At 35.5% G+C, this 25,515-nt stretch overlaps 1 protein-coding gene and 2 pseudogenes across 1 annotated transcript; 2 read left to right on the plus strand and 1 right to left on the minus strand.

Moving 5' to 3' along the window:
• Positions 1–914: 914 nt before the first annotated feature.
• Positions 915–2,921, plus strand: LOC128043113 (ATP synthase subunit alpha, chloroplastic-like; annotated as a pseudogene).
• A 3,654-nt stretch (positions 2,922–6,575) lies between these two features.
• On the plus strand, positions 6,576–8,659 carry LOC105791078 (uncharacterized). Its single transcript, XM_012618956.2, has 3 exons — positions 6,576–6,740; positions 8,081–8,259; positions 8,439–8,659. Exons 1-3 carry the CDS (start codon positions 6,665–6,667, stop codon positions 8,454–8,456), a joined length of 273 nt encoding a protein of 90 aa, XP_012474410.1. The 5' UTR covers positions 6,576–6,664; the 3' UTR covers positions 8,457–8,659.
• Positions 8,660–8,715: 56 nt separating this feature from the next.
• The window catches only part of LOC105791077 (glutamate synthase [NADH], amyloplastic-like), a 51,335-nt pseudogene continuing 34,535 nt past the window's right edge, over positions 8,716–25,515 (minus strand).

The following is a 25,515-nucleotide window of genomic DNA, read 5'->3' on the forward strand; positions in this document are numbered from 1 at the left end:
ATAAAACGATTTGAGCCCCTTTTTCCAATGCTGAATCGATGACTTATGTATAAAGGGAGAAGAATTCTTTGAATTTGAAGAAAAAAAAAGAAACAACTTTGCTGAAAAATTACAATTATACATTATACAATTCTAAGTCCAATTAGAAATTCCAAATTATATGTAAAATTTTTATTTTTTATTTTTTATTTTTTATTTTTTATTATACTTTTTAGTTTTTTGATATATTTTCTATTTTGGTCAGAAGAATCCTCCGAATATTCTGGTCTTGGATTAGCAATCAGTTTTGATATTTTGGAATATGAATAGAGACGAGAAGGAGAGGGTAAGCTCATTACATTAGAAAAAAAAAGATATTGGGAATTAATTCCCAATAAATAAGAAATAAATGAGCGTGAGAGCCAAATGAATTGAAAGGTTCATGTTTGGTTCGGGAAGGGATCATGGAATTTTTGAAATAAAAAAATGAATGGAAAGATAATCTAATTTCATTAAGTGATTTATTAGATAATCGAAAAGAGAGGATCTTGAATACTATTCGAAATTTAGAAGAACTACGCGGGGGGCTATTGAACACCTGGAAAAGGCCCAGGATCGCTTACGAAAAGTAGAAATAGAGGCGGATCAGTTTCGAGTGAATGGATACTCTGAGATAGAACGAGAAAAATTGAATTTGATTAATTCAACTTATAAGATTTTGGAACAATTAGAAAATTACAAAAATGAAACCATTTATTTTGAACAACAAAGAGCGATTAATCAAATCCGACAACTGGTTTTCCAACAAGCTTTACAAGGAGCTCTAGAAACTCTGAATAGTTCTCCATTAGTGCTAATATTGGCTTGTTTGGGGTGATGAAAAAAATAACTGATTAGTCCTTTTTTTACCCTTTACTTTATTGTAGATTGTAGGCATTATTTTTTTTCTTCCAAAAAATAATTAGGAAATGCTCATGGTAACTATTAAAGCCGACGAAATTAGTAATATTATCTGCGAACATATTAAGCAATATAATAGAGAAGTAAAGATTGTAAATACTGGTACCGTTCTTCAAGTGGGCGACGACATTGCTCGTATTCATGGTCTTGATGAAGTAATGACAGGTGAATTAGTAGAATTTGAAGAGGGTGCTATAGGCATTGCCCTAAATTTGTAATCGAATAATGTTGGTGTTGTATTAATGGGTGACGGTTTGATGATACTAGTGAGTGAAGCTTATTTGGGTCGTGTTATAAATGCCCTAGCTAAGCCTATTGACGGTCGAGGTGAAATTTTAGCTTTTGAATCACCCCAGGTATTATTTCAAGATGTTCCGTTTATGAGCCTATTCAAATAGGCCTTATTGCTATTGATTTGATGATCCCTATAGGACGTAGTCAACGAGAATTAATTATTGGGGATAGAAAGATCGGTAAAATAGCAGTAGCCATGGATACGATTTTCAATCAGCAAGGGCAAAATGTAATATGTGTTTATGTAGCTATTGGTCAAAAAGCATCTTTTGTGGCTCAGGTAGTGACCACTTTCCAAGAAAGGGGAGCAATGTAATATGTGTTTATGTAGCTATTGGTCAAAAAGCATCTTTTGTGGCTCAGGTAGTGACCACTTTCCAAGAAAGGGGAGCGATGGAGTACACTATTGTGGTAGCCGAAACGGCGGATTCCCCAGCTACATTACATTACCTCGCTCCTTATATAGGAGCTGCTTTGGCTGAATATTTTATGTATCGTGAACGACACACCTTAATCATTTATGATGATCTTTCCAAGTAAGCATAGGTTTATCGCCAAATGTCTCTTCTATTACGAAAACCGTCGGGCCGTGAAGCTTATCCAGGAGATGTTTTTTATTTTCATTCGTGTCTTTTAGAAAGAGCCACTAAATCAAGTTCTCAGTTAGGTGAAGGAAGTATGACTGCTTTACCAATAGTTGAGACCCAGTCAGGAGAATTTTCAGCGTATATTCCTACTAATGTGATTTCCATTATAGATGGACAAATATTCTCATCCGCCAATCTATTCAATACTGGAATCAGAATTGCTATTAATATAGGGATTTCCGTCTCCAGAGTAGGATCGACGGCTCAAATTAAAGCTATGAAACAAGTCGTTGGTAAATCAAAATTGGAATTGGCCCAATTAGCCGAATTAGAAGCCTTTGCACAATTTTCTTCTGATCTTGATAAAGCTACTCAGAATCAATTGGCACGAGGTCAACGATTATGTGAGTTGCTTAAACAATCCCAATCAGCTCCTCTTACGGTGGCAGGACAGGTAAGTACTATTTATACCGGAACGAATGGTTATCTTGATTCATTAGAAATTGGACAAGCAAGGAAATTTCTCGTTGAGTTACGTACTTACTTAAAAATTAATAAACCTCAGTTCCAAGAAATCATATCTTTTACTAAGACATTCACGAGGAAGCGGAAACGCTTCGAAAGACGCTATTCGAGGACCAAATGGAGCGTTTTCGACTTGAGAACAATTATAAATAGGAAATTCTAACTTAATGGAATATAGAGAAATTGATTCTAAATTGCGTCCAATAAGATTTGAACCTATACCAAAGGTTTAGAAGACCTCTGTCCTATCCATTAGACAATGGACGCTTTTCATTAGGATTTTTTGACATTTTGACTTTTTTTCTCTTGTTCGGTTTCTTCTTTTCTCTTGGTTGGAAAAACTAAAGAACATGTGAAAAATTGTATTGTTAGGAATTGCGTATTTATTAATTCAATTCAATGATGCTAATGCATCGTTGAATTGAATTAATAAATATTCAAATAGATAGAATAGATAGAATTCGAATATTGAGTGGGTAGCAGGAATCGAACCCGCATCGTTAACTTGGAAGGCTAGGGGTTATAGTCGATGTTGATTCATTATTTTTAGAGTTTCTAATTCAAACCCGAACATGAAATTTTGGTTTCATTCGACTCCTTTATGGAAGATGGATAAATAAAATAAATAAATAAATAAAATAGAATATAAATAAGATAAATATAAGGCAGGAACGAAATGAAATAAGAATTCGGCCTATAACATCTATGTTAGCTTTTCTGTCTGAATGCATTCAAAATAATTCGCTTTCTTGATGATCCTTCTAGAAGAGTGGGATTAGAATAGAACAATTTTTCTAGTTACTTCGTTCTCTATTTCTATTTGAGAAAATCCTTAGGAAAATCATTTTGTTTCCGTTGAGCTAAGACAAGATGTAAATGTCTCTAATAAACCAAAGTTATCATTTAATAGCTATTTTGCTTCAATCTATCCCATTAAAAAAAACTGAAGATTTAGTTACGATTAGAAATACATTTTTCTATCTTTATCCATGGATTTTTTCCTCATACTTATTCAATTGGAAGTATTGATCCAATTGAAAAAAAAATTTATGTTTCGTAATTTCATAATCCAATTTTTCAATTTTTAGTTAGAATATAATTAAAAAATTATATATAATTTAATTGGCCCTTGGATCCAAAACACGAGAATGTATATTCTTCCTTAAATCTTTCGTTGAGAGGTAAAAGATTAAATCCTTTTAAGAAATAAAGTTTTTGCTCAAAATATGAATCAAACCGAGGGACCCCTTAACTCTTAGGGGGATTAATAGAACGAATCACACTTTTATCACAAACTATACCCGCTAGAATGCGATTATTGTATTTATTGTATATTTATTGTATATAAATGGACCCTTTGTCGAACAGGGGAATTGGGCGTAATCAAGATAGGATTACAAGATAGGAGCCTAAAAAATCCTGAAAATTAGGGCCTTGCCACCTTTGGTCAGAAGACTTTTGTTATAGGAGTTTTGATAGATAGGATTCGACAAAAGGACTTAGTCATAACATAAATAACATAAAAATGGATTGTGCAAAAATCCATAGTTTTATTATTATTATTTATTCTAGTTATTCTAGTAAAATATAAAATAAATGGAAATAAAAAGAAATAGGAAGAAAGAAAAAGAATAGAAATAATATTTTGATTCTATATCATAGGAAACGAAAATAGGACTTCTTCTGCTTCTGATTGTTGATTCAATGCAATAACAAGATTTTTTTTGTTACAACAAGTCAGATCGTAGAATCATAGAAAAAATGAGTTATTTGAGTTGAAAATAAAAAATGAGCCCCACCGGGTACTAACCAAGCCGGTCTGTGGAAATTGGAAATTAAAAAGTCCATTTTGTGCGAAATCAAAGCGATATTCTTTTTTTTTATTTGAGATATTTCTTTAGAGCCATTTTTTATTTAAAAATATAAATGATATAGAATATAATATAAATGAAATGGAATTACTGATAAAAGTTCTATATCTCTATAGAAAAGTTGGATATATCTATATAATCAATCTATATCTATATAATAATAAAATTTAAAATCTATATATCTATGGATTAGTAATACTCTATACAGATAAATAATAATCTATATAACATGATTTATATAACAAAGTAAAAAAGGGGTTTTTTCAAGCCTTTCTTTTTGCGTGCTGTAACATAGTAATTATCTTTTCTCAATTAGGAGAGATGGCTGAGTGGACTAAAGTGTCAGATTGCTAATCTGTTGTGCGAGTTATTCGTACCGAGGGTTCAAATCCCTCTATTTCCGTTTCGGTTTTTGGTAGTGTAATAGATCAAATTCTAATACCATTTCTAAAAATGAAGCAAGGAACTCTCCCTTTTTTATTCTTCGCGTCCAGGATTACGTCCCAGATCATTAGATAGGAATTCGAAGATGAAGAGAGAAACAAAGAATAATACTACGGTGTAAACAAAGAGTTTAAGAGTAAGCATTACACAATCTCCAAGAGCATTTTTTTGGAAAAAGAAGAGAACAGATTCCCCATTTTTATACCACATATCCTATTTTCTTTTGATTTTAGCACTAAGAAATAAAGTGATTTCTAGAATTTCTAGAAATCGAAAAGAATTTTCAGAAATTCACTTGTAATAAGAGTTGAGTTTTTCATTACAAAAGAAAATTCTTTCATACCAACAATTATATATTGTGGCGGACTCTAATCTATATAGGGTTCTTCGGCGAAAAGGGTCAGAATGAGGAAATGGGATGATCCAGATTTATCAGGGCTATCTAAGAATTTTAATCTTTGAAATGAGGGTTCGTTCATAATGTAAGACTTATCTGATCTTTTCAATTGTTAGAATTTTTTTCTTGAATCACTCATGAATTTAAGACTTATCTGATATTTTCAATTGTTAGAATTTTTTTTTCTTGAATCACTCATGAATTTTTCTAGGACAGTATTAAGGATCTCATCGAAAACTTATAGCAGCTTGCCAAACAAAGACTAAGAGAACAGATATTACTAGCATAAAATCTACAATTGGATTCAAAAAAGCATCGGCCTCGGGCAGTTTGGCGAATAAAAACCTACTCGAAAAAAGGGCAAAATTAAAATAGATACAGATCAAATTAAATATATTAAGCATAACAAAATCTTGTTCTTGGAGATAATTTTGATTGAGTTATTAATATGTTTTTTGATAGAAGGAAAAAATGAAGAAAGGAAAATAAGGCAGACTAAACAATACTTCTTTGAACTCACCTAATCAAAAAGCCTTCAATTCTTACAAGAGAATAGAAGAAATCATACTTTTATACAATATCTTAATTCGATTTAATTCTCTATCCATACGTGCAAAAAGCGTAGCAAGAATCTATTCCATAGCTATAGCTATTTGGAACTGGAATTGACGAACAAGGAATACCCATATTAGTGTTTAGTAGTTTCAAATAGAAATCTAAATAGGGCGTGGCCAAGTGGTAAGGCAACGAATTTTCGTCCCGCTATGCGGAGGTTTGAATCCTTCTGTCCCAAAGCATATTCTTGAGTCAGTAATGAGTTCGCTTGAAAATCATTTTTTTCGTAATGAATTAATCTGTCTTTTTCATCTGAATCCCATTTTGTTAAATCTTTATTTTGAGCCAGATAGTGTTGACTGACTCTATTTTGCCATTGTCTTGGTACTAATTTTAGCCATCTATTCTGAACTATACTCTATTTATATATCAGAATAACCATATCCAAATCTAAAGTTACTCAAGTAAATTTCTTTAAAATATCGTTTTTTAAAATAATTATTGGATTAGAAAGTATTTTCTAAAAATTACAGGATTAGGCCGAAATAGCGAAAACGCTTATAGAGAGTATTGATAAATAAAAAAAATACTTCCAATTGGAAGCATTTTTTGTCCCTAATATCTTTTTGTTTTAGTGTCACTTATAGTGAAAATATAGATTCATATCTCATATCAGTTAAGAAAACAAGAAAAATGAGACTTGAGCATTATATAAAAATATGTTTTTGTAAGTTTTATTTTTAAAATAAGTTGCACAATAAAATAAAAAAAATATTCGGTAAAGAAACTCACAGCAGAACCTCTCCCTTTTGACCTTTGTCTAGTTTCAAAAGAAGAATAAAGTAACAGAACAGGAAACAACGGCGGTGAATGCCAAAAATTGTGCTTGAAAAAACCAATAAATTTGATCAATATTAATTTATTGCTAAAATAGAAAAGTTGGTAACTTTACTTTTCACTCAATGGATAAAGATAAAAGAATAAAAAGAATGATTATTCCAATTTCCGACATCCAAGCAGAGCAGATAGAGAAAACAAAAGGTTAAGTGAAGATGGGAGCAGAGCAAGCACTGAAGAGAATTCCACGCATTAAGTTTCCTCAAAGACACCCTAAACCCTCGCCTTCAGGTTGCTCCTCTCTTCTCTTTTTTTTAATTGAATTTATTATCTTTTGTTTTAATTCTTGCTTTGTCTTCTGAATTTCAACGTCAAGGTACTAAGCTTGTTCTTTGTTTCTTTGATCTGTTGCAAACGTGAAGTACAGATGCTGAATTTAGTATATACTGAGTTAGATTATTTCTTTTTTTTTTTTTTCCTTCGGTCTCGTTCTTGGGACTTGCTATTTTTGTGCCTTTGATGGAAGGAGCGAGTCAGATGAGATGGATATTTGCTAACAGCATATACTGATCGTTTTGATAGAAATTAGATGGTATGCACAGTAGAGCTTGAGGCAAGTGGGATAGATTTGATTAAAGGTCGAATTCCAAATTAGATTTTTGTTGATGGGAGGATTTTGGACTGCATTGGCGATGAAGTCAGAGTTGAAGATCGAATTCATGCTTTTATTCTTTTGAAAATGGTGAGGGGAAGATGTCCCTCCCTCTATGTAACCACATTCCAATGCTTAACTAGTCGATGTGGGATTGTTTTTCCCTCTCAAAACTAGCCTCTTAGGTAAGCGTGTGAACTGTCGAGATCTGGATGGATCCAAGACACGTTACCACAGGTAGCGTCGTTTGTTTACACTTCTTCTGGTAGAGAGCTGAGCTGGAGGTCGAGTCTTTGGACATGTAAGTTGAAATGGAGCTGCTGAGCTTCCTACAAGATGAAGGTGAGCTAAGGGGCGTAATAGTTTGTCTAGGGGTCAGGTCTACTAATAAGGATTGGACTGTGGCTACATATAGCAAGGGTCACCTTTTCATCATCATTGGCTTTTCTCGAAAGGACAAAAGCATAAAGATAATCTTCTCCTTCAAAGCAGATATAATTACCTACAGTATTGAAACATTGCTGTGATAGTATTACTTTTCTTTTTGGATGAGGATGGGCTATTGGGATAAGTTTAGTGATATTGCAAGTTCCTAGGTGGTTTCCAATTGTTTTTCGGGTTTCTCAAGTTTAGATTTTTACTTTTTTCTCAGATTGGATTTGGGATTTGTGTTTAGGCTTGTTAGATCATTTTTGAACTTTTTATAGAATATGTATTGACTTTAGCTTATTTTTCGAGTTTGGGTTTGGATGGGATGAAGTTTTGGATTTGGATTTGAGCTTTCTGAAATTGGGGTTTGTTTATCGCCTCTACTTCTAACAGCAGAACCAGATTGAAACCACATTTACTTGAACTTTGCTCTGTTTGTTGGTCGACTGAACAGGATAGAATTAGGATATTTTAGTCCCTGTAGTGGCATGTGGTCTTTAAGTTGCCATTTTATATTTTAAACCACTTTTAAGGTTGTGTTGCTGTATAGGTTCAATCTCTGAAACACAAGCAACACGCAAAGATGGAGGTGTCATTGGTAACTTCATTGCAAGGTCAAGGTTGAGCTCAGATGTTCCTGCTCCGCCCAGCAACACTGCTGTAGGAGGAAAAGCATCTCTTTTGCCAAAACGTACTCCTGTCTCTGAGAGGGAAATCGAGGCTATTCTGGTAAGTAAAATTGATCTCCTGACAAGCCGCCTCTCATCATCGTAAATGCAGCTAATCTTTTCGAAATTCAAATCTCAACCTCTACAATCTCTTCTCTTATTCGTGAACTTCCACTTTTGAAATACCAAATTAAGGCCTATAGATGATTCTAACATGTATTAAATCTTACCACCTTGCAGTTAGGCGGCTGCTTCTGAATTTTCAGCTGTCAAAGCTAGCTTTCCCGAAGCTCGAAATAAAATTTCTGATCTGTTATTTTTCTCCCATCTTAGGTCTCTGATATGTAAAGAACTGTTTACTGAAGTTTAAAAAGCTCAAAAGAATCAAAATTTGTCTTAAAAAATCATTGTGGGATGAGACTTCATTCTCAGTGAAATAATATGTTGAAACTCTATTTCTATTTCGACTCTGTTTGATCTTCTAAGTATTATTCCTTCCTATGCAGCAAATATGAAGTACCACTCAAATACCTGGGTTAATATTATTAACACGTCAAAATAGAATAAATACAAAAGAAATACAGGATTTATCAGTTCTATATTTTAGGCATCATACTGCTGAGCTGCAAACCTTAAAACAAGCTGGGCAAAAACTATAAACAAAGATGATAAATAGGACGATGTTTATTGATTATGGTAAACCTGTCTTTACCCTACGAAACCTTCCCAAATCATTTATCTCTACTAAAATATCCCATCTGATTTATCCACAAGACGATGGTTAATTCCCCATGGAAGCTGTTTCAGCACGTTTTAGAAAACAATGAAGATCACCTTTTGGTGCCATCAACAGCAGTGAGGTATTTGTCAACTTGTGCAGCTGCTTGCCTTCCCTCTGAGACTGCCCACACAACTAATGATTGACCTCGTCGACAATCTCCAGCTGCAAACACTCCTTCCACATTGGTTGCGAAACGCCCAAACTCTGCCTTAAAGTTTGATCGGTTGTCTTGCTCCACACCTAGCTTCTCTGCCACCGTCTGTTAAAAGAAAGCAAATTACATACAATAGCTGGATCTTGAATGGTTCAATGAATTAACAATGCTGTTCCCTTTTTTAATATTTGTAAAAGTTTTAATACTCACCGACTCAGGCCCAAGGAAACCCATGGCTAGCAGGACTAGGTCAGCCTCGATTATTTCCTCGGAGCCCTCAACTTCCTTGAATTGAAACTTCCCACTGGCATCCTTTTCTCAATACACACGTATCATCTCTATCCCTTTCACAGCTCCATTCTCATCTCCCACGAACCTCTTTGTCAAAACCTCATACGATCTTGGGTCTTTTCCAAATTTGGCTGCAGCTTCTTGGTGCCCATAGTCTACACGGAATATCCGAGGCCACTGCAGTTCCAACAACAAGTGGAAACAAACGCAGAAGATCAAATATTCCACTTCAAATGCTATTCCATGTAGCATCTTAATACATTTTGGTTGTCTACAAAGATTAAGCAAAAAAGGAAAATGAAAATAAATAAAATAAATGACAATTTCTGTCATCATTATTAATCTAACACGAGCTTTCATTTCACATCCGAAGCTATAGCATATAATTTGATAAAAGTATTATGAAGCTCTTTGTATTAAGAACTAGATTGAATTTTGTCTTCTTTATTAAAAAAAGACAAATTAATCCCTATAAATCAAATTAAAGAATAAATTAATCATTTCTATCAAAAATTTAATTCATTTATACTATTAAAAACTGGTATTGTTGACAAAATAACTAATAATGACATTTGACGTGCCATGAGTACCTCATGCTGACGAAACAAAAAGACCAATTCACCTAATGTACAATGACTAATTTGTCTATTTTTCAAATAAAGAAGATAAAATGCAATGTGACTCCTAATGTAGGGGCCTCGATGATACTTTTACCCATATTGTTGTTGGAGAAATAAGATAAACTGTAACCTGTGGCCAGGAATTGCCAGGAGCTCTAGTTTGTGGCGGCCGAGGAAGCAACTCTAGGTTCACAATACTACTACATCCATGGCGGATGGATGTCCCTATGCAATCTGTACCAGTGTCACCTCCACCAATGACCACTACTTTTTTGCCCTTAGCAGATATATAGTGACCATCTCGGAGATTGCTATCTAGCAAGCTTTTAGTGTTTGCATGAAGCAATTCCATCGCAAAATGAACACCGGATAACTGCCGCCCAGGAACAGCAAGGTCCCTGCATCATGCAGATAAGTGCATTAAATTATTCAACCATAAAAAAATAATGAATATCAAGTACTGACTATCTAAAGATATAGTTTTCTTTGTGGCTAATCAATCCACCATCATCTGATTGTGGAGACAATAAAGAACTCAAAAAAACAAACAAAAAAAAAAGCTATTAGAAAAGAAATGAAAAACATCTCCTAAGATTATCACTAATCAACAGCTTTCTTCCCTCTAATAGTTACCTGGGTTTTGTGGCTCCAACTGCCAAAACAATGGCATCATTATCCTCTAGTAGCCGGTCAAGGGAGTAGGACGGGTCAAGTCCAACATCTGCGTTGACCACGAATTTAACTCCTTCATCAGCCATAATGTTAACCCGCCGCTGAACGATATTCACCTTGTCAGTCTTCATGTTAGGGACTCCATACATCATAAGCCCCCCAATTCTATCGGCACGCTCATACACAGTCACCGAGTGACCCGTTCTGTTCAGCTGATCAGCAGTAGCCAAACCAGCCGGTCCGCTTCCAATAATAGCTATGTTTTTGCTGTGGTCATATATTCAAGTCATACTCTTTAGTCTTTAGTAAATGCTTAAACTTCAAAAATACATCAATCTTGCAATGCAGCACGCATCTCAACTGAACCATGCCCAGGAACTGATTTTTAAATGTGAATACCACTAACGAAAACCAAATGTAGTGGTTTGAAGTGAACAAGTATAGAAATAGCATAGCCTTCTAGATAGGGCAAAGCAGGGCCGTACCCTGTTCTCTTGAGAGGAGGTCGTGGCACCATCCACCCTTCCTCAAATGCCTTGTCTATGATAGAACATTCAATTCTTTTGATGGACACAGGGTTCTCAATAATACCCAGAACGCATGACCCTTCACATGGAGCAGGGCATACTCGGCCAGTGAACTCCGGGAAGTTATTTGTCTCTAGAAGACGATCCAGTGCTTCACGCCACCTGTTTTGGTACACTAGCTCATTGAATTCTGGTATTTTGTTTCCAGGAGGGCATCCAGAGTTCTCCTGCATTTTAGATTTAAGTTATCTTTCGTTCAATTAAATTTCCAAAATGACGAACAAGAGTAAAAAACAGTAATACCTGATGGCAGAAAGGAGTACCACAGTCCATGCATCGAGCAGACTGTATTTTCAGAACTGGGCCAGGTCTTGATTCCTCCATGAACTCCTTCCAGACATTCATCCGAACATTAGGATCCCTATATTGAACGCCTTCACGATCATAAGCAATAAAACCACGATTTTTCACAGCATCTGAAACCTGAGTAGGCTTCTTGACTGGTTCAGCCTCTACTTTCTACAAATTCCACAAAGTCAAATTAGTATGTAAAAATACATATAGCGCAGGGTAAAAACAGGATAGTATGTTGAAAATAGTGAAAACATTTGGAAATAAGTTAACACAAAAGTTCAAAATAAAGAATGCAAAAGAAATGGGGAAAGAAGAAAAGAGGAAGAAGGCAGGTTTACCTCATCAACACGAATTTTAATTTAAAAAAAACTTAAATTGGAAAATGTGGAAAGAGTTGTTCATTCAAGAAGCAAAAGCATAGACCTTTTAAAGAGATATGACTTAAATAAGAACAGATAATACATACTTGACTTGCTTTCTCGTTCAAGGATGCAGCTGCCAACTTTTTGAGTTGTTCAAAAGCATCTTTTTCCACCAACTCCACCTCATCTTCATTTTCAGCGCGTTCAAGTGCCTCCTTGGAGGCTTCTTCATCTTTCATCTTTGCTAGAACACGCTTGTAATCCCTGGGGAAGACTTTAATGAATTGGGGCAGAAGATTCTCAAAGTCAGCAACTACTTCTCTGGCTAACTGGCTGTTTGTATGACGCTGATGTTGCTGACTCATTGTTCTAAGAGTAAAAATATCCTCTTCTTCTTCAACTTTATCAAGGTCTACCAGCTCAGGATTGCATCGAGATTGAAATTTCCCATCCAAATCAAAGACGTAAGCGAGTTTTCCCAAGCACAACAACAATCTCACCTGTCATGTACTCACAACCATGATCACCAACACCTTCTACAACTGCTTTGGCACCTGAATTACGAACACAAAATCTTTCTTCTGCTGTTCCATTGAAATATGCTTCCCCAGTAATAGCTCCATAGAGAGCCACATTACCAATTACTACGTTTTCCTTAGGATCAAAATGACTTCCTTTTGGAGGATAAACAACAATTCTGCCACCTGATAATCCTTTTCCAACATAATCATTGCTATCACCCTCAAGCTCCAGCGTGATACCATGGCACAGGAAAGCTCCCAGGCTCTGCCCTGCGCTTCCAAAGAGTTTGATATGAACCATACCAGCAGGAAGTCCCGCCAGATGGTAACGCTTAGTAACTTCATGGCTAAGCATTGTTCCAACTGCACGGTCCACATTGTGTGTTGGTATTTCAATGTATACAGGAAGACCTTTCTCTAGAGCAGGTTTAGATAGCTCTATGAGCTTTTAGTCCAAAGCCATATCCAAGCCATGATCACCTTCGAATACAATATTGAGCGACTTGAGGCGAATGTCGTGAGCAGTCCGAGAAGCAAGGAGAGTTCAATATTCTGAAGCTTCTCATTATCACTAAGGATTTCCTTATCAACTTCAAGCATATCTGACCGGCCAACCATCTCATTAAGTGTTCGGAAACCAAGTTGAGACATTATTTGTCTGACCTCCTCAGCTAGCATAAAGAAAAAGTTAATAACATGTTCCGGTTCTCCAGAAAATTTTTTTCTAAGCACAGGATCTTGGGTAGCAATGTCCTGGGGCATTTTCGCATCATGATGCAACCCATAGTTATGAGAGAGGCAGTGCTGAAGCCAAACTCTTCAGCACCAAGAAATGCTGCAATGGCAACATCTCTTCCTGTTTTAAGTTGGCCATCAGTCTGGAGAACTGTGCGACCACAGAGATCATTGGCAACTAGAGTTTGGTGGGTCTCTGCCAAACCAAGTTCCCATGGGAGCCCAGCATGTTTTATGCTGGTCCATCTAGCAGCCCCAGTACCACCATCATGACCAGATATTAAGACATGGTCAGCATGTCATACAATCTCGCCTCGGTGAAGATTTGAGTCATTTAGATTGCCCGATCGTTAAAATGAGAAGTATCGTTCAATTTAGAACAAAGGGGTTAAATTTGGCTAAGTGTGGTATTTAGTTTCCTAAAAAGGTTCAAAATGGCTGAGTAAGTTATGTGATGGATTCGGCTAAGCAAATAAAGAAAAACTTATAAGATAGAAGGTGGAGACGGAAGTTAGAACTCAAGCGTCAAGAACGATTCGATACTATAGCGAGTATCGCCTCGGAACTTATATGGCTTAAGGGGAATGATGGAAAAGGTTGATGGACCTCGACCCGTTACTTAGCAAAGTAGGAACCGAATGTATATTTAGATGGACGAACGCCACACCAGGGTTGGTGATAAGTTCGGAAATAAACAGAATGATGCCACTAGCAAGCTAGATAAGTCACGCTGAGTCTAAAACGAAATAGGAGAGTTGAAAAACTCACAAAATGTTATAAAAATTAATCAAAGGAGCAAAAGTCTAAACAACTAGCAAATAACACAATGTTTATAGCAAAAATCCTAAGGCTAGCCGAATAGTCTTTTAGTAACTAAATGGACATTTGATTTCAGCTTTTAATGAGTTGAAAATTCCAGAATATATTCATGAAGGTTCCATGAAACTTCTCCAGCCTTGAGAACGTCATTGGACAACTTCTAAGGTGTCTTCATGCAGCTAGAATTAATTGGAATGAATGAGAGCTGATTAGCCACATAGGTAACCGAATGGGCAGCTTGTGATTCAGCTAAAAGAGCTGAAACTTCCTTGAAGGTTCCTAGCAACTTCCTAGAAGTTTCTCCAGCATTGGTGATGCCAATGGACAAGTCTTTGATGATTTCAATCAGCTAGAATTAAACAAAATTAATTGAGGTGCTGAATGGAGCTGAATGAGGTTGCTAGATTCGGTCATAGTGCTTGAATGACTTAATTGTGCTGCTTTGGTTAGCTGAACAACCTTGTTGATTTTAATGGTGTCTTGAGCACTCCAATGGCCATCAGGTGTGAAAGCTGAATGTGAGCAACCCCTTGTGTGTGAATGCACAAAACCGAACAGCCATGCCTTGTGAAAAGAACCTCCAACAATGTGAAAATAATTAAACAGCTAAATGGTCAGCTTGGGAAGAGAAATCAACAGCTCTTTTGCCAAAAGGTTGCTTGGAAAAACTGAATCACCAGCACACCATATTCATACAGTCGATGCATGTACCTGAAGCAAATAAATCTAGCAAATTAATTCTCTGTTAGACATATTAATTCAGCAACTAAAAACACATTAATATGATGCATTCAGCTAGGACACATTAAAGCTATTAATAACTAAGACATTAAACAGAAATAAACTAAGACACATTTAAAATCTGCACTTAAAAGTTCAGCTTAAGACACATTAAAATGTTGTAGCTAGACATATTAAAAACATGTATTAAAAATTAAACACATTTAACATTACATTAATAAGACAAATTTATTAACACTTATTTATTAACTTAAACTAAACTAACTGAATTAACTAAATGCATTTATTTTATTCCAGAATTGCACACATGAGCTAAAGCATGAAATTATTCCAGCAACTACGAAATGCATAAATTAAAATAAAATAGCATCGAGCTCAATGAGCTAAGATTGAGCTGAATTGAGCTCAAGGAACTGAAATGTGAGCTGAATCAAGCTCAATAAGCTAGGATCGTGCTGATCAACTAGAAAAAGATTGGAATGCTCGCTTGGGAAGCTTGGCCAAGGTCGTTCGTAAGGCGTAATCGTATCATCCCCTCCCTCTTTAAGGCGATTTGTCCTCAAATCGGGCCACTTGCTCGAAAAAAATTTTCATCGTCACAGCCCCCCTGGTTGACGAAGTTGGCAACGCTGCTCCCGATATCCTAAAATTCACACTTAGCTTGAACACAAGTCAAGTTATTTGCAGGCCCTCCCTCTTTAGGAGTGATCCATTCCGACGTGCCACCTACACGAAATTTAAATAGATTAGCGGTAGCATGGATTGTAGGCTCAAAAATACTTGCTGTAATCTCATTAAAAAATGAAACATATGAATCGATGGCAGGATAAAAAATATGAATTAGCCTTACCGTTTCACAATGGATAAAAAGGCCTATCATTGACGTCAAAACAGAAACATAAAGCGTTCGAGAATTATGATTTTGGAGAAAAAAAGTCCATGACTCAAATCCTTTGAACAACAATGTAGAAACAAAGCTTTGATTTAGCATTTGCAACTTACCATAGTTCAACATCTTCATTTTCAGTTTTAAAGTCATAACATCAAGCAAGCACAAATGGTTCACACATCTATTCACACGAAATTCAGAGTGCTTGATTGATCTCAATAATGATCCAAAATAACAAAGCCTTCGATAGTTATAGTCATGAAAATCAAAATCCATTGGTTCAAATCCTTCAATCAATAATAAAGAATAATAATCACCGGGATCAAAAACGAAGTTTTTGCTTACCATATCACATTGACTTGAATATTTCTTGGCTGGCAGCATGGTAGGAACACGTAGCAAACTACAGTTATAAGTATGCAATTCATGTTCGAATCCCTTAAACCACAATATGAAGCAATTTCTAGAATCATAAATCGAATTTTGTCTTTGCAAGCCAACGATATTCACATGCTTTGCCTTCACACATAACGATAAAATTCAGAAAAGATGAGAAAGTTCAACACATTTATTCCAAACAAAATCACAGTACTCACCTTTACTTAGCAACAACTTAGGTTCGCATACTCTAGGCTTAAAAACATAGTTTTGGTCACTCGTTCCACAATGCAGCAAGAATTTTGTTTTCACAAGGAAATCACACATGCCAAATAGAGAAGATTTTGGCATAAACAAATTCAAGCAGTCAAACCTCTTAAAATTCTTCCACATACATGAGGATTCTATATGAAACTTTAGAAAGTTCACATTAACATCACATTCAAACAAATTAATCACTTTACGTGAAAACTCATTATTAAACAAGATCATATTTTGTATTTGCCGATTTAACCGAACGTCATCAACAGATTTTTCAACACAAAACACATCAAGTGAACAACTTTTTATACCTCCACTTAAAACGAATTTATCAACCAAATCAAGATGAATAGCTCTTTCACACCCTAAGTCTCCGACTTTCTCATCAATACCATTCAAACAAAATTGTTGAGACTTACCTTTAGAGGCTTGGGATCTAAGGTTATCGATGTTCTTACCTGTCTCGATCAATCGAAATCGCCTCTCACCAGAAAGGTAATGAAGCTGGAATTTATCGACCGATTCTTTAAAAACCTGAGAAGAAGCAACATGAGGAAAACTCATATGTTGGTTAGTAAGAATGTTCCTTGCTTGTTCACTTCCATCTTTTTCACTTACTTCTTTTTCTAACTCATTTTCAAATCCTCTCTCTATTTCCATAACATCGTTTCTTTTGCACTCTCATTTCTTTCTTCAATCTCACTCTCTTTTTCAGTTTTCTTTTCTTCTTCACACTCTTTTTCTTTTTCTTTCATTTTTCTTCTCTCAATTTCATTCCATATTTGTAATGACCCAAATTTAAGGTTATCAAAATTTGTGGTTTCGTAACCACAAATCCAATTTAAAGAGAAAATTATTATTAATTTTAAGATTTATCGAGTGATTAGATATAAGTATTAGAGTATTGATAAGAAATTTTATTGATTGCATGCCTAAATTGCCTATTAGGACTTAATTGCAAAAGTGGGTAAATATGAACTTTAGATGATAAAGGATTTATTTGAAGTTCATAATCAAAGTAGGCATGCATAGATAAAAATAACTAAAGTTTTAATGAAGGGTATTTTAGTAAATGAATAATAAAAAGAATAAAAAGGGAAAAAGATGGCAAAAATAGAATCTTCTCCATAGCTTGCTGCCAAATTTGGAAAGACACCATAGCTAGGGTTTTCACACTTTTTCAAGCTCATAGTAAGTGATTCTAAATCCCGTTTTTAATGCTTTTTACATTTTTGAGATCCTAATAGCTTAATTTAGCTTATTCTAGCAATAATTTAACCTAGGGTTTATATTTGGAAAAATACCCATAGGTGAAAAGTGTTTATTTTGATGTTTTATGATAGAATATGAAGCTAGAAATTATGTTAAACAACTTTTGCTAGCCGATTTTAAGCGAAAACGAGTAAGTTGACATAATCGGTAAAAATCCCTAATGTACATAAGTAAGTGTTAGAGTGAGAATTTGATGTTGTCATAGAAGAGAAAAATGTTCAGCATGTTATATAACATAAGAATATGAGATGAAGTTTAATTTTCGAACTTTGGGGCAAAAGCATAATTATGTAAAAGTTTAGGAGAAAAATTGTAATTTTGCCAAAGTTAGAGTCGAGGGCTGTTTTAATGAATGTGAGTATTAAATAAGTTAAATTTGCTATTATAGATCAAGAAGAACGGAATTTGAGGTTAGATCGAGGAAAGAATAAAGTTGAAGACTAAATTGATAAGTTTGGCTATATTTGCTACCGAGGTAAGTTTACGGTAAATAAATGTAATATTTCAATAATTATTATTAATGCTGCTATTTTCCAGCAATTATGTATTTATTTCATGAAATTATTTAATGTTGACTTAAGTATGAGATGACAGAGAATCAGTGATAAAAGCCTCGTTGAAACATTAGGAGTGTATTGGATACAAATGTCATGACATTTGGGTAAAGTGATCCCATGTAATACCATGTCTGGGACATGGCATTGGCATCCTTGAGATCATGAGAGGTCCCATGTAAGACCATGTCTGGGACATGGCGTTGGCATCGAGACAAGAGGTCCCATGTAAGACCATGTCTGGGACATGGCGTTGGCACCGAGATGAGAGGTCTCCCGTAAGACCATGTTTGGGACATGGTATGGGCACCGATATGAGAACTTCCATGTAAGACCATATCTGGGATATGACATTGGTAGTACATGAAACATCCCATGTAAGGCCATGTCTGGGACATGGCTTTGGCATGTTATTATCAGAAAGAGACCCAAGTATCCTTATTATTCCAATGTGGTTCAACGGGCTAGTAAATAACTTATGTCCATGAAAGTTCAGTTAAAATCATAAATGGCAAGTTCAAGTGAGTTATAAGAGTTAAGAGTATATTATGTTACCCATTGAGAATCAACATTTCAGCAAGAGAAAATTAAATCACAATTATGAGTTATCTAAGTAAACAAGTAAGTGAATGAGTAAGAGATCAAGTAAAGAGGAAATTAAAGATTATGTTACTTGGTTATTATTATTTGTGTTTAATATTGCTATTTATTTACTTGTAAACTTACTAAGCATTATGCTTACTTTGTTTATTTTCTTTTTATATAGTATTATTAATCAAAGTCGAGGATCCTTAAGATGTCGGAGATCGTCCACACTATCAACCACAACGACTCGGTATTTTATGATGAACTATATTTGAACAATGGCATGTATAGGGACTTACTTATTTTGAATGTTGTATTATGATTTTGGTAATGAATGATGTGTAAATATCTAATGATGGATGGTTGTGAAAATGGCTAAGTATGAAGGTGTTTGTTGTTATACATGTCTATGTCATAAATTATGCATAGAAATCATGAAAGAGTAATAATTTGCAAAGAAACAGATTTCGAACAGCAGCAGTGACGTGATTTTGAAAAATCACTTAGGATAGTATAAAATGAATTAGAGGGTGTATGATATATAGAATGAAATCTTGTTGAGTCTATTTTCATGGAAAAATAACGGTTTAGCAAAAGAAAGTTTATATTTTGAGATATGTGAATTTTGGTGAGACAGGGTTAGAACTGTTTTTGGAGTCCCCTGTTCTGAGTTTAGAAAATCACTAAAAATTGTAAAAAAATAGTTATGAGTTTTAATTTATATTTATAGATTTCTTATTGAGTCTATGTTCTTTAGAAACAAGTGAGAACACCATATGAAAATCTTACAATGAGAAAACTTATTTTTAGTGGCAAGAGGTCAGGACAGTCGAGTGGTGAAACAGGGAAGATTTTAAATAATAAACTGTACTAATTGGCTAAACAATTTATGGTAAGAAGATATTTGAGTCTAGTTTTAGGAAAATTTTACGTATTTAAATTTTGAGTTCCGTAGATCGAGTTATAAATGATTTAGTGACTGCTGCGCTAGTGGACAGCTTTATCATAAATAGTGTGATAAATTTTAAAAGCAAATTTTTATGCCCCGAACTAATAAGTTAAGTAAAGTAATGCCTCAAGTTCGACTCCGGATACGGTCTCGGGTAAGGGGTGTTACAATATTCACTCATTTTCCTTTATTAACAACTGTTGCCTCTCTTTTCGTTTTATTTCTTTTTGTCTCTTCATTTCATTACAAGATAGAGATGTTACAAATGAATCAGAATGGAAAGACTCTTGTTGGGTATGTATGGAATGACGTACATACAAAAAATGATCACCTTTTCAAGATTGATTCTCGGTGGACGAGTACCTTGGTGCATACGAAGGATTACTTGTGATTTCTTGTTCGTCACTTTGAAAAGCTTCAAACTCGAAACTTGCTTTGCATCGTCTTGAATTCCTCGTTGAATAAGAGTCATGATATGAATCTCTTCTCACCAAATCATTGGATATTTGTCTCCCCGATGATCTTGTTTTCCTCCCTCGACTTGAAGAAATTCGCTCCCATTGGAATCGTTCATCCAATTGCTTCAATCGTTCTTTAACGGGTTCCAATTTTCTTTGATGCATTTGACCCACCTCGTGAATAATTGCTTGATACGTTAGGTCTGACAACACATCGCCATAATCATCAATCCATTCGGAACTTCTTAACATTTTGTTAAATCACACAACAAACCTCACACTCCTTTCTCAAAGAAAATTCACACAATTCAGCTTTTCAACACTCTAATAATCTCACCGAACTCTCGTGCCTTTTACCACTCGATTCTCCTCTCGAAGTTCGTAGAAGACTCGTTTAGACTTACAAGCTAGTCTAGGGGTCAGCTTCAAAAGGTTTCAAGGGTAGTTGACATTTTTGGGTGTTAGGTAGGCTGAAAGAAAGATTATGGTGCTAAGTGTGGCGATTGGTTTGTTTTTGGTAGGAAAGAACTTTTGACGATCGAAAGAAACTATGAACACTTTCAAAACACTTTTTTTTCTTTTTCTTTTTGAAATTTCAAATTTCACTCTTTTTTTTTTCTAAAATGCTGAATGTATATAGATTCTTCGTTGTACACGATTTTTTATTTTTTTTTCAAAATTTTTTGTTTTTTTTCAAAACTTACCCCGTGATGCTCGAACGTCCGTACTCCTCGATTTTATCTAGCTTTGATACCACATGATACGATCTCACCTCAGTGAAGATTTGAGTTGTTTAGATTACCCGATCATTAAATTGAGAAGTATCATTCAATTTAGAACAAAGGGGTTAAATTCGGCTAAGTGTGGTATTTAGGTTCCAAAATAGGTTCAAAATGGCTAAGTAAGATATGTGATGGATTCGGCTAAGGAAATAAAGAAAAATAGATAAGATAGAAGGTGGAGATGGAAGTTAGAGCTCAAGCGTCAAGAACGATTCGATACTATAGCGAGTATCACCCCAGAACATATATGGCTTAAGGGGAATGATGGAAAAAGGTTGATGGACCTCGACCCGTTACTTAGCAAAGTAGGAACCGAAGGTATATTTAGATGGACGAATGCCACACTAGGGTTGGTGATAAGTTCGGAAAGAAACAGAATGATGCCACTAGCAAGCTACATAAGTCACGCTGAGTCTAAAACGAAAAAGGAGAGTTGAAATACTCACAAAATGTTATAAATATTAATCAAAGGAGCAAAAGTCTAAACAACCAGCAAATAACACAATATTTATAGTAAAAATCCTTAGGCTAGCCGAACAGTCTTTTAGTAACTAAATGGACATTTGATTTCAGCTTTTAATGAGCTAAAAATTCTAGAATAAATTCATAAAGGTTCCATGAAACTTCTCCAGCCTTGAGAACGTCATTGGACAGCTTCTAAGGTGTCTTCATGCAACTGGAATTAATTGGAATGAATGGGAGCTGATTAGCCACATAGGTAACCGAATGGGCAGCTTGTGATTCAGCTAAAAGAGCTGAAACTTCCTTGAAGGTTCCTAGCAACTTCCTAGAAGTTTCTCCAACATTGGTGACGACAATGGACAAGTCTTTGATGATTTCAATCAGCTAGAATTAAACAAAATTAATTGAGGTGCTGAATGGAGCTGAATGAGGTTGCTGGATTCGGTCCTAGTGCTTGAATGACTTAATTGTGCTGCTTTGGTTAGCTGAATAGCCTTGTTGATTTTAATGGTGTCTTCAGTACTCCAATGGCCATCAGGTGTGAAAGCTGAATGTGAGCATCCCCTTTTGTGTGAATGCACAAAACCAAACGGCCATGCCATATGAAAAGAACCTCCAGCAATGTGAAAAGAATTAAACATCTAAATGGTTAGCTTGGGAAGAGAAATCAGCAGCTCTTTTGCCAAAGGGGTGCTTGGAAAAACTGAATCACTAGCACACCATATTCATTCCGTCCATGCATGTACCTGAAGCAAATAAATTTAACAAATTAATTCTCTTTTAGACACATTAATTCAGCAACTAAAAACACATTAAAATGATGCATTCAGCTAAGACACATTAAAGCTATTAATAACTAAGACATATTAAATGAAATAAACTAAGACACATTTAAAATCTGCACTTAAAAGTTCAGCTTAAGACACATTAAAATGCTGTAGCTAGACATATTAAAAACATGTATTAAAAATTAAACACATTTAACACTACATTAATAAGACAAATTTATTAATACTTATTTATTAACTTAAACTAAACTAACCGAATTAACTAAATGCATTTATTTTATTCTAGAATTGCATGCATGATCTAAAGCATGAAATTATTCCAGCAACTACGAAATGCATAAATTAAAATAAAATTGCATCGAGCTCAATGAGCTAAGATTGAGCTGAATTGAGCTCAAGAAATGAAAATATGAGCTGAATCAAGCTCAATAAGTCAGGATCAAGCTGATCAACTAGAAAAAGATTAGAATGCTTGCTTGGGAAGCTTGGCCAAGGTCGTGCGCAGGGCGTGATCGTATGAGCATGCCCCTTGACAACCCCACTAGCAATTACTCCCACTTCAGCTTCAGATACCAATTTCACACTGATTTGAGCCCTCGGATTAGAATTCTGAAAAACTAGAGAATAACCATTGAATACTGACATCATAGAAAATTGCACCTAGGAAACGAGTACCATAAACCAACTTTGAAAAAGAAAGGAGGAAAATAATATGCTTGAAGAGCATATATGAATAATGCATGCAGAAACAAGTGAAAGAGCAGAAAATGCAATGACGTTGTGGTTCGTTGAACAGTGATAGATTCATAGTTCAAATTACTAGGATTAAATCCCCGGTAGCCTCAAATATTTTTTTTTAAAAAAGGACAATAGAAGGCAGTAGATGCTCTTACCTTAAGATCATGAATTAGCTGTAAAAGGTCTTCAATTGAATAGATATCGTGATGGGGAGGTGGACTGATAAGTCCCAGACCAGCTGTAGAGTTTCTAGTAACTATAATATCTTCTATAACCTTATGACCTGGAAGTTCACCTCCTTCACCAGGCTTGGCACCCTATATAACAAAGAAAATTGAAGTTAAAAATAATCAATCTACAGATAAGAATTTACTTTAGTTCCATCTTTTAATCTCACCAAATATTAAATATGGTATCAGTTAAAGATGCAAAATCATTCAGAAGTACATTGTAGATACAATATCATCTGTCAAGAACATAAATCCATAAATAAGAGGAACCTCTATTCCAAATGGAATACAAGCACTAAATACAAATAGACAGGCGGCGACCGAAACAACATACAATAGGTACATATACCATAAACAATATAATAGACTGATACCTGAGCCATCTTTATTTATAGTTCATCAGCATTTGTAAGGTAATAACTTGAAACTCCAAACCTTCCACTTGTAACCTGCTTGATAGCACTTCTTTTTGGATTCCTTGAACCATCAGGAAGAGGTTTCATCCGAGATGGTTGCTCGCCACCCTCACCTTTCAGCAAAATTTGAATAAGAACATAGAAAAAGATGATGAAGAAAAAAATGTGCATTCGAGATAAGAATATTTTGTAAGAGTCCAGGACTTAAAACAACAAAATTTCCGCAAAATAGGTTCATAACCATTTTTAGAATAAAAGTTGGACATAGGGATCTAGAATGTGCACAGTCTATGTGAACCACTTTTCTAACAATACTTGTATTTGATTTGCCCCCAATTGCATTCATAGCAATTGTTAGGGTTGTGTGTGCTTCCAATGATATTGATCCATAACTCATGGCCCCGGTAGAAAATCGTTTCACAATTTCACTGGCAGGTTCCACCTCATCCAATGGAACTTTCACCTCTGCCTCTTTGAACTTCAACATCCCGCGTAGATTGCAGATTTTGTTCAATTCATGAATACGTTTGGCATATTCCTTATAGGCAGCAACACTATTACTCATGGTAGCTTGCAGATTTGCTATAGCAAGAGGATCATTCAGGTGAACTTCACCACCTTTCCTCCAGTGATAATCTCTAAGATTGGGAAGCGCTACAGCTTCAGCACTTCCTGGAGTGAAAGCCCGAGATGAAAATGCTAACTCATGCAAGTGAAGCGCATCACGAGCCAACATCTCAAATGTTGCCCCTTCAACTCTGCTTGGAGCGCCTGCAAAGCACTTCTCAATCATTTCTGAAGAAAGGCCCAGTGCTTCAAAGATCTGAGCACCCTTATAGGAGGCCAAAGTAGATATCCCCATTTTGGAAAGAACTTTCATCATTCCATAGTTGCTTGACTTGAAATACTTCTTGACCAGCTCATTCTTTGAGTAGAACTCACCACTTGATTTTGGAGGAATCTTCCCATCTACCTGCAATCTCCAAATGGCTTCTATGGCCAAATATGGGCATATGGCATCTGCACCAAATCCAACCAGTGTGCAGAAATGGTGCACTTCACGTGGTTCTATAGATTCAACTCTTAGTCCCACTCATGTACGCTCAAGTTTTTTAACAAGATGGTGATGAACAACACCAACTGCCAAGAGGGAGCTCACAGCAACACGCTTCAGCGAGAAGGCTACACATTCAAAGTGGGGTTTTGGGGGTGGGGGTGGGGGAATTAGTACATTTTAAGTATGATACGTGAACCATAATATATAGGAAGGGAAAAAATGGAAGGGGAGTCCCGTGCCACATAAACTCTAGTTTTATCATTTACTATTGGGAAATATGTAGTACCTCTGTCAGAAAGCACCAATAAAGAATAACCATCCTTAATTGCATCTTGTGCTTCGGCACAAATCCTGTTTAGGGTTTCCTCTAATCCCTTCCTCCCATGGTACTTTGAATAAGTTATGTCAAGAACTTTACTGCGCCAACCTCTGTAATTCATCTTTTTAATTGCTTCTATCTCTTCAATTGATAAAAGAGGCCCCTTCAGTGAAAGACGATGACATTGCTCTTCCGTTGTTTCCGTTAGATCTCTTTCTGGACCAATCATGCATTCCATAGATGTCACTATTTTCTCTCGAAAAGGGTCAATAGGAGGATTCGTTACTTGAGCAAACATTTGCTTGAAATATTCAAATGTTAACTTCTCTCTGTTGGACATAATAGCCAGAGGAGTATCATTTCCCATTGAACCAAGGGCCTCTATACCATCTTTAGCCATAGGAAGAAGCAGCATCTCCAAAGCCTCAGTAATGTATCTGTGCATGTGCATGAAGACCAGAGACGAATATTACAGATTGTTCTATAATGGCATTGTGATAGATACAGAGTTAGTAGCAGAGCAGGACATGCATTCTATGTTACTCCAGTTCTTTATTATTATTATTATTATTATTTAAGTACCTGTGTCCAACACTCATGTT

This window comes from Gossypium raimondii, chromosome 8 (genome assembly GCF_025698545.1).
Source record: "Gossypium raimondii isolate GPD5lz chromosome 8, ASM2569854v1, whole genome shotgun sequence".
NCBI lineage: Eukaryota > Viridiplantae > Streptophyta > Magnoliopsida > Malvales > Malvaceae > Gossypium > Gossypium raimondii.

Excerpts from the sequence above, each read along its gene's own strand:
- LOC105791078 (XM_012618956.2), top strand. The coding sequence starts at position 6,665 with ATGGGAGCAGAGCAAGCACTGAAGAGAATTCCACGCATTAAGTTTCCT. Across the intron at positions 6,741-8,080 it reads CCCTAAACCCTCGCCTTCAG|GTTCAATCTCTGAAACACAA; the intron begins GTTGCTCCTCTC and ends GTTGCTGTATAG.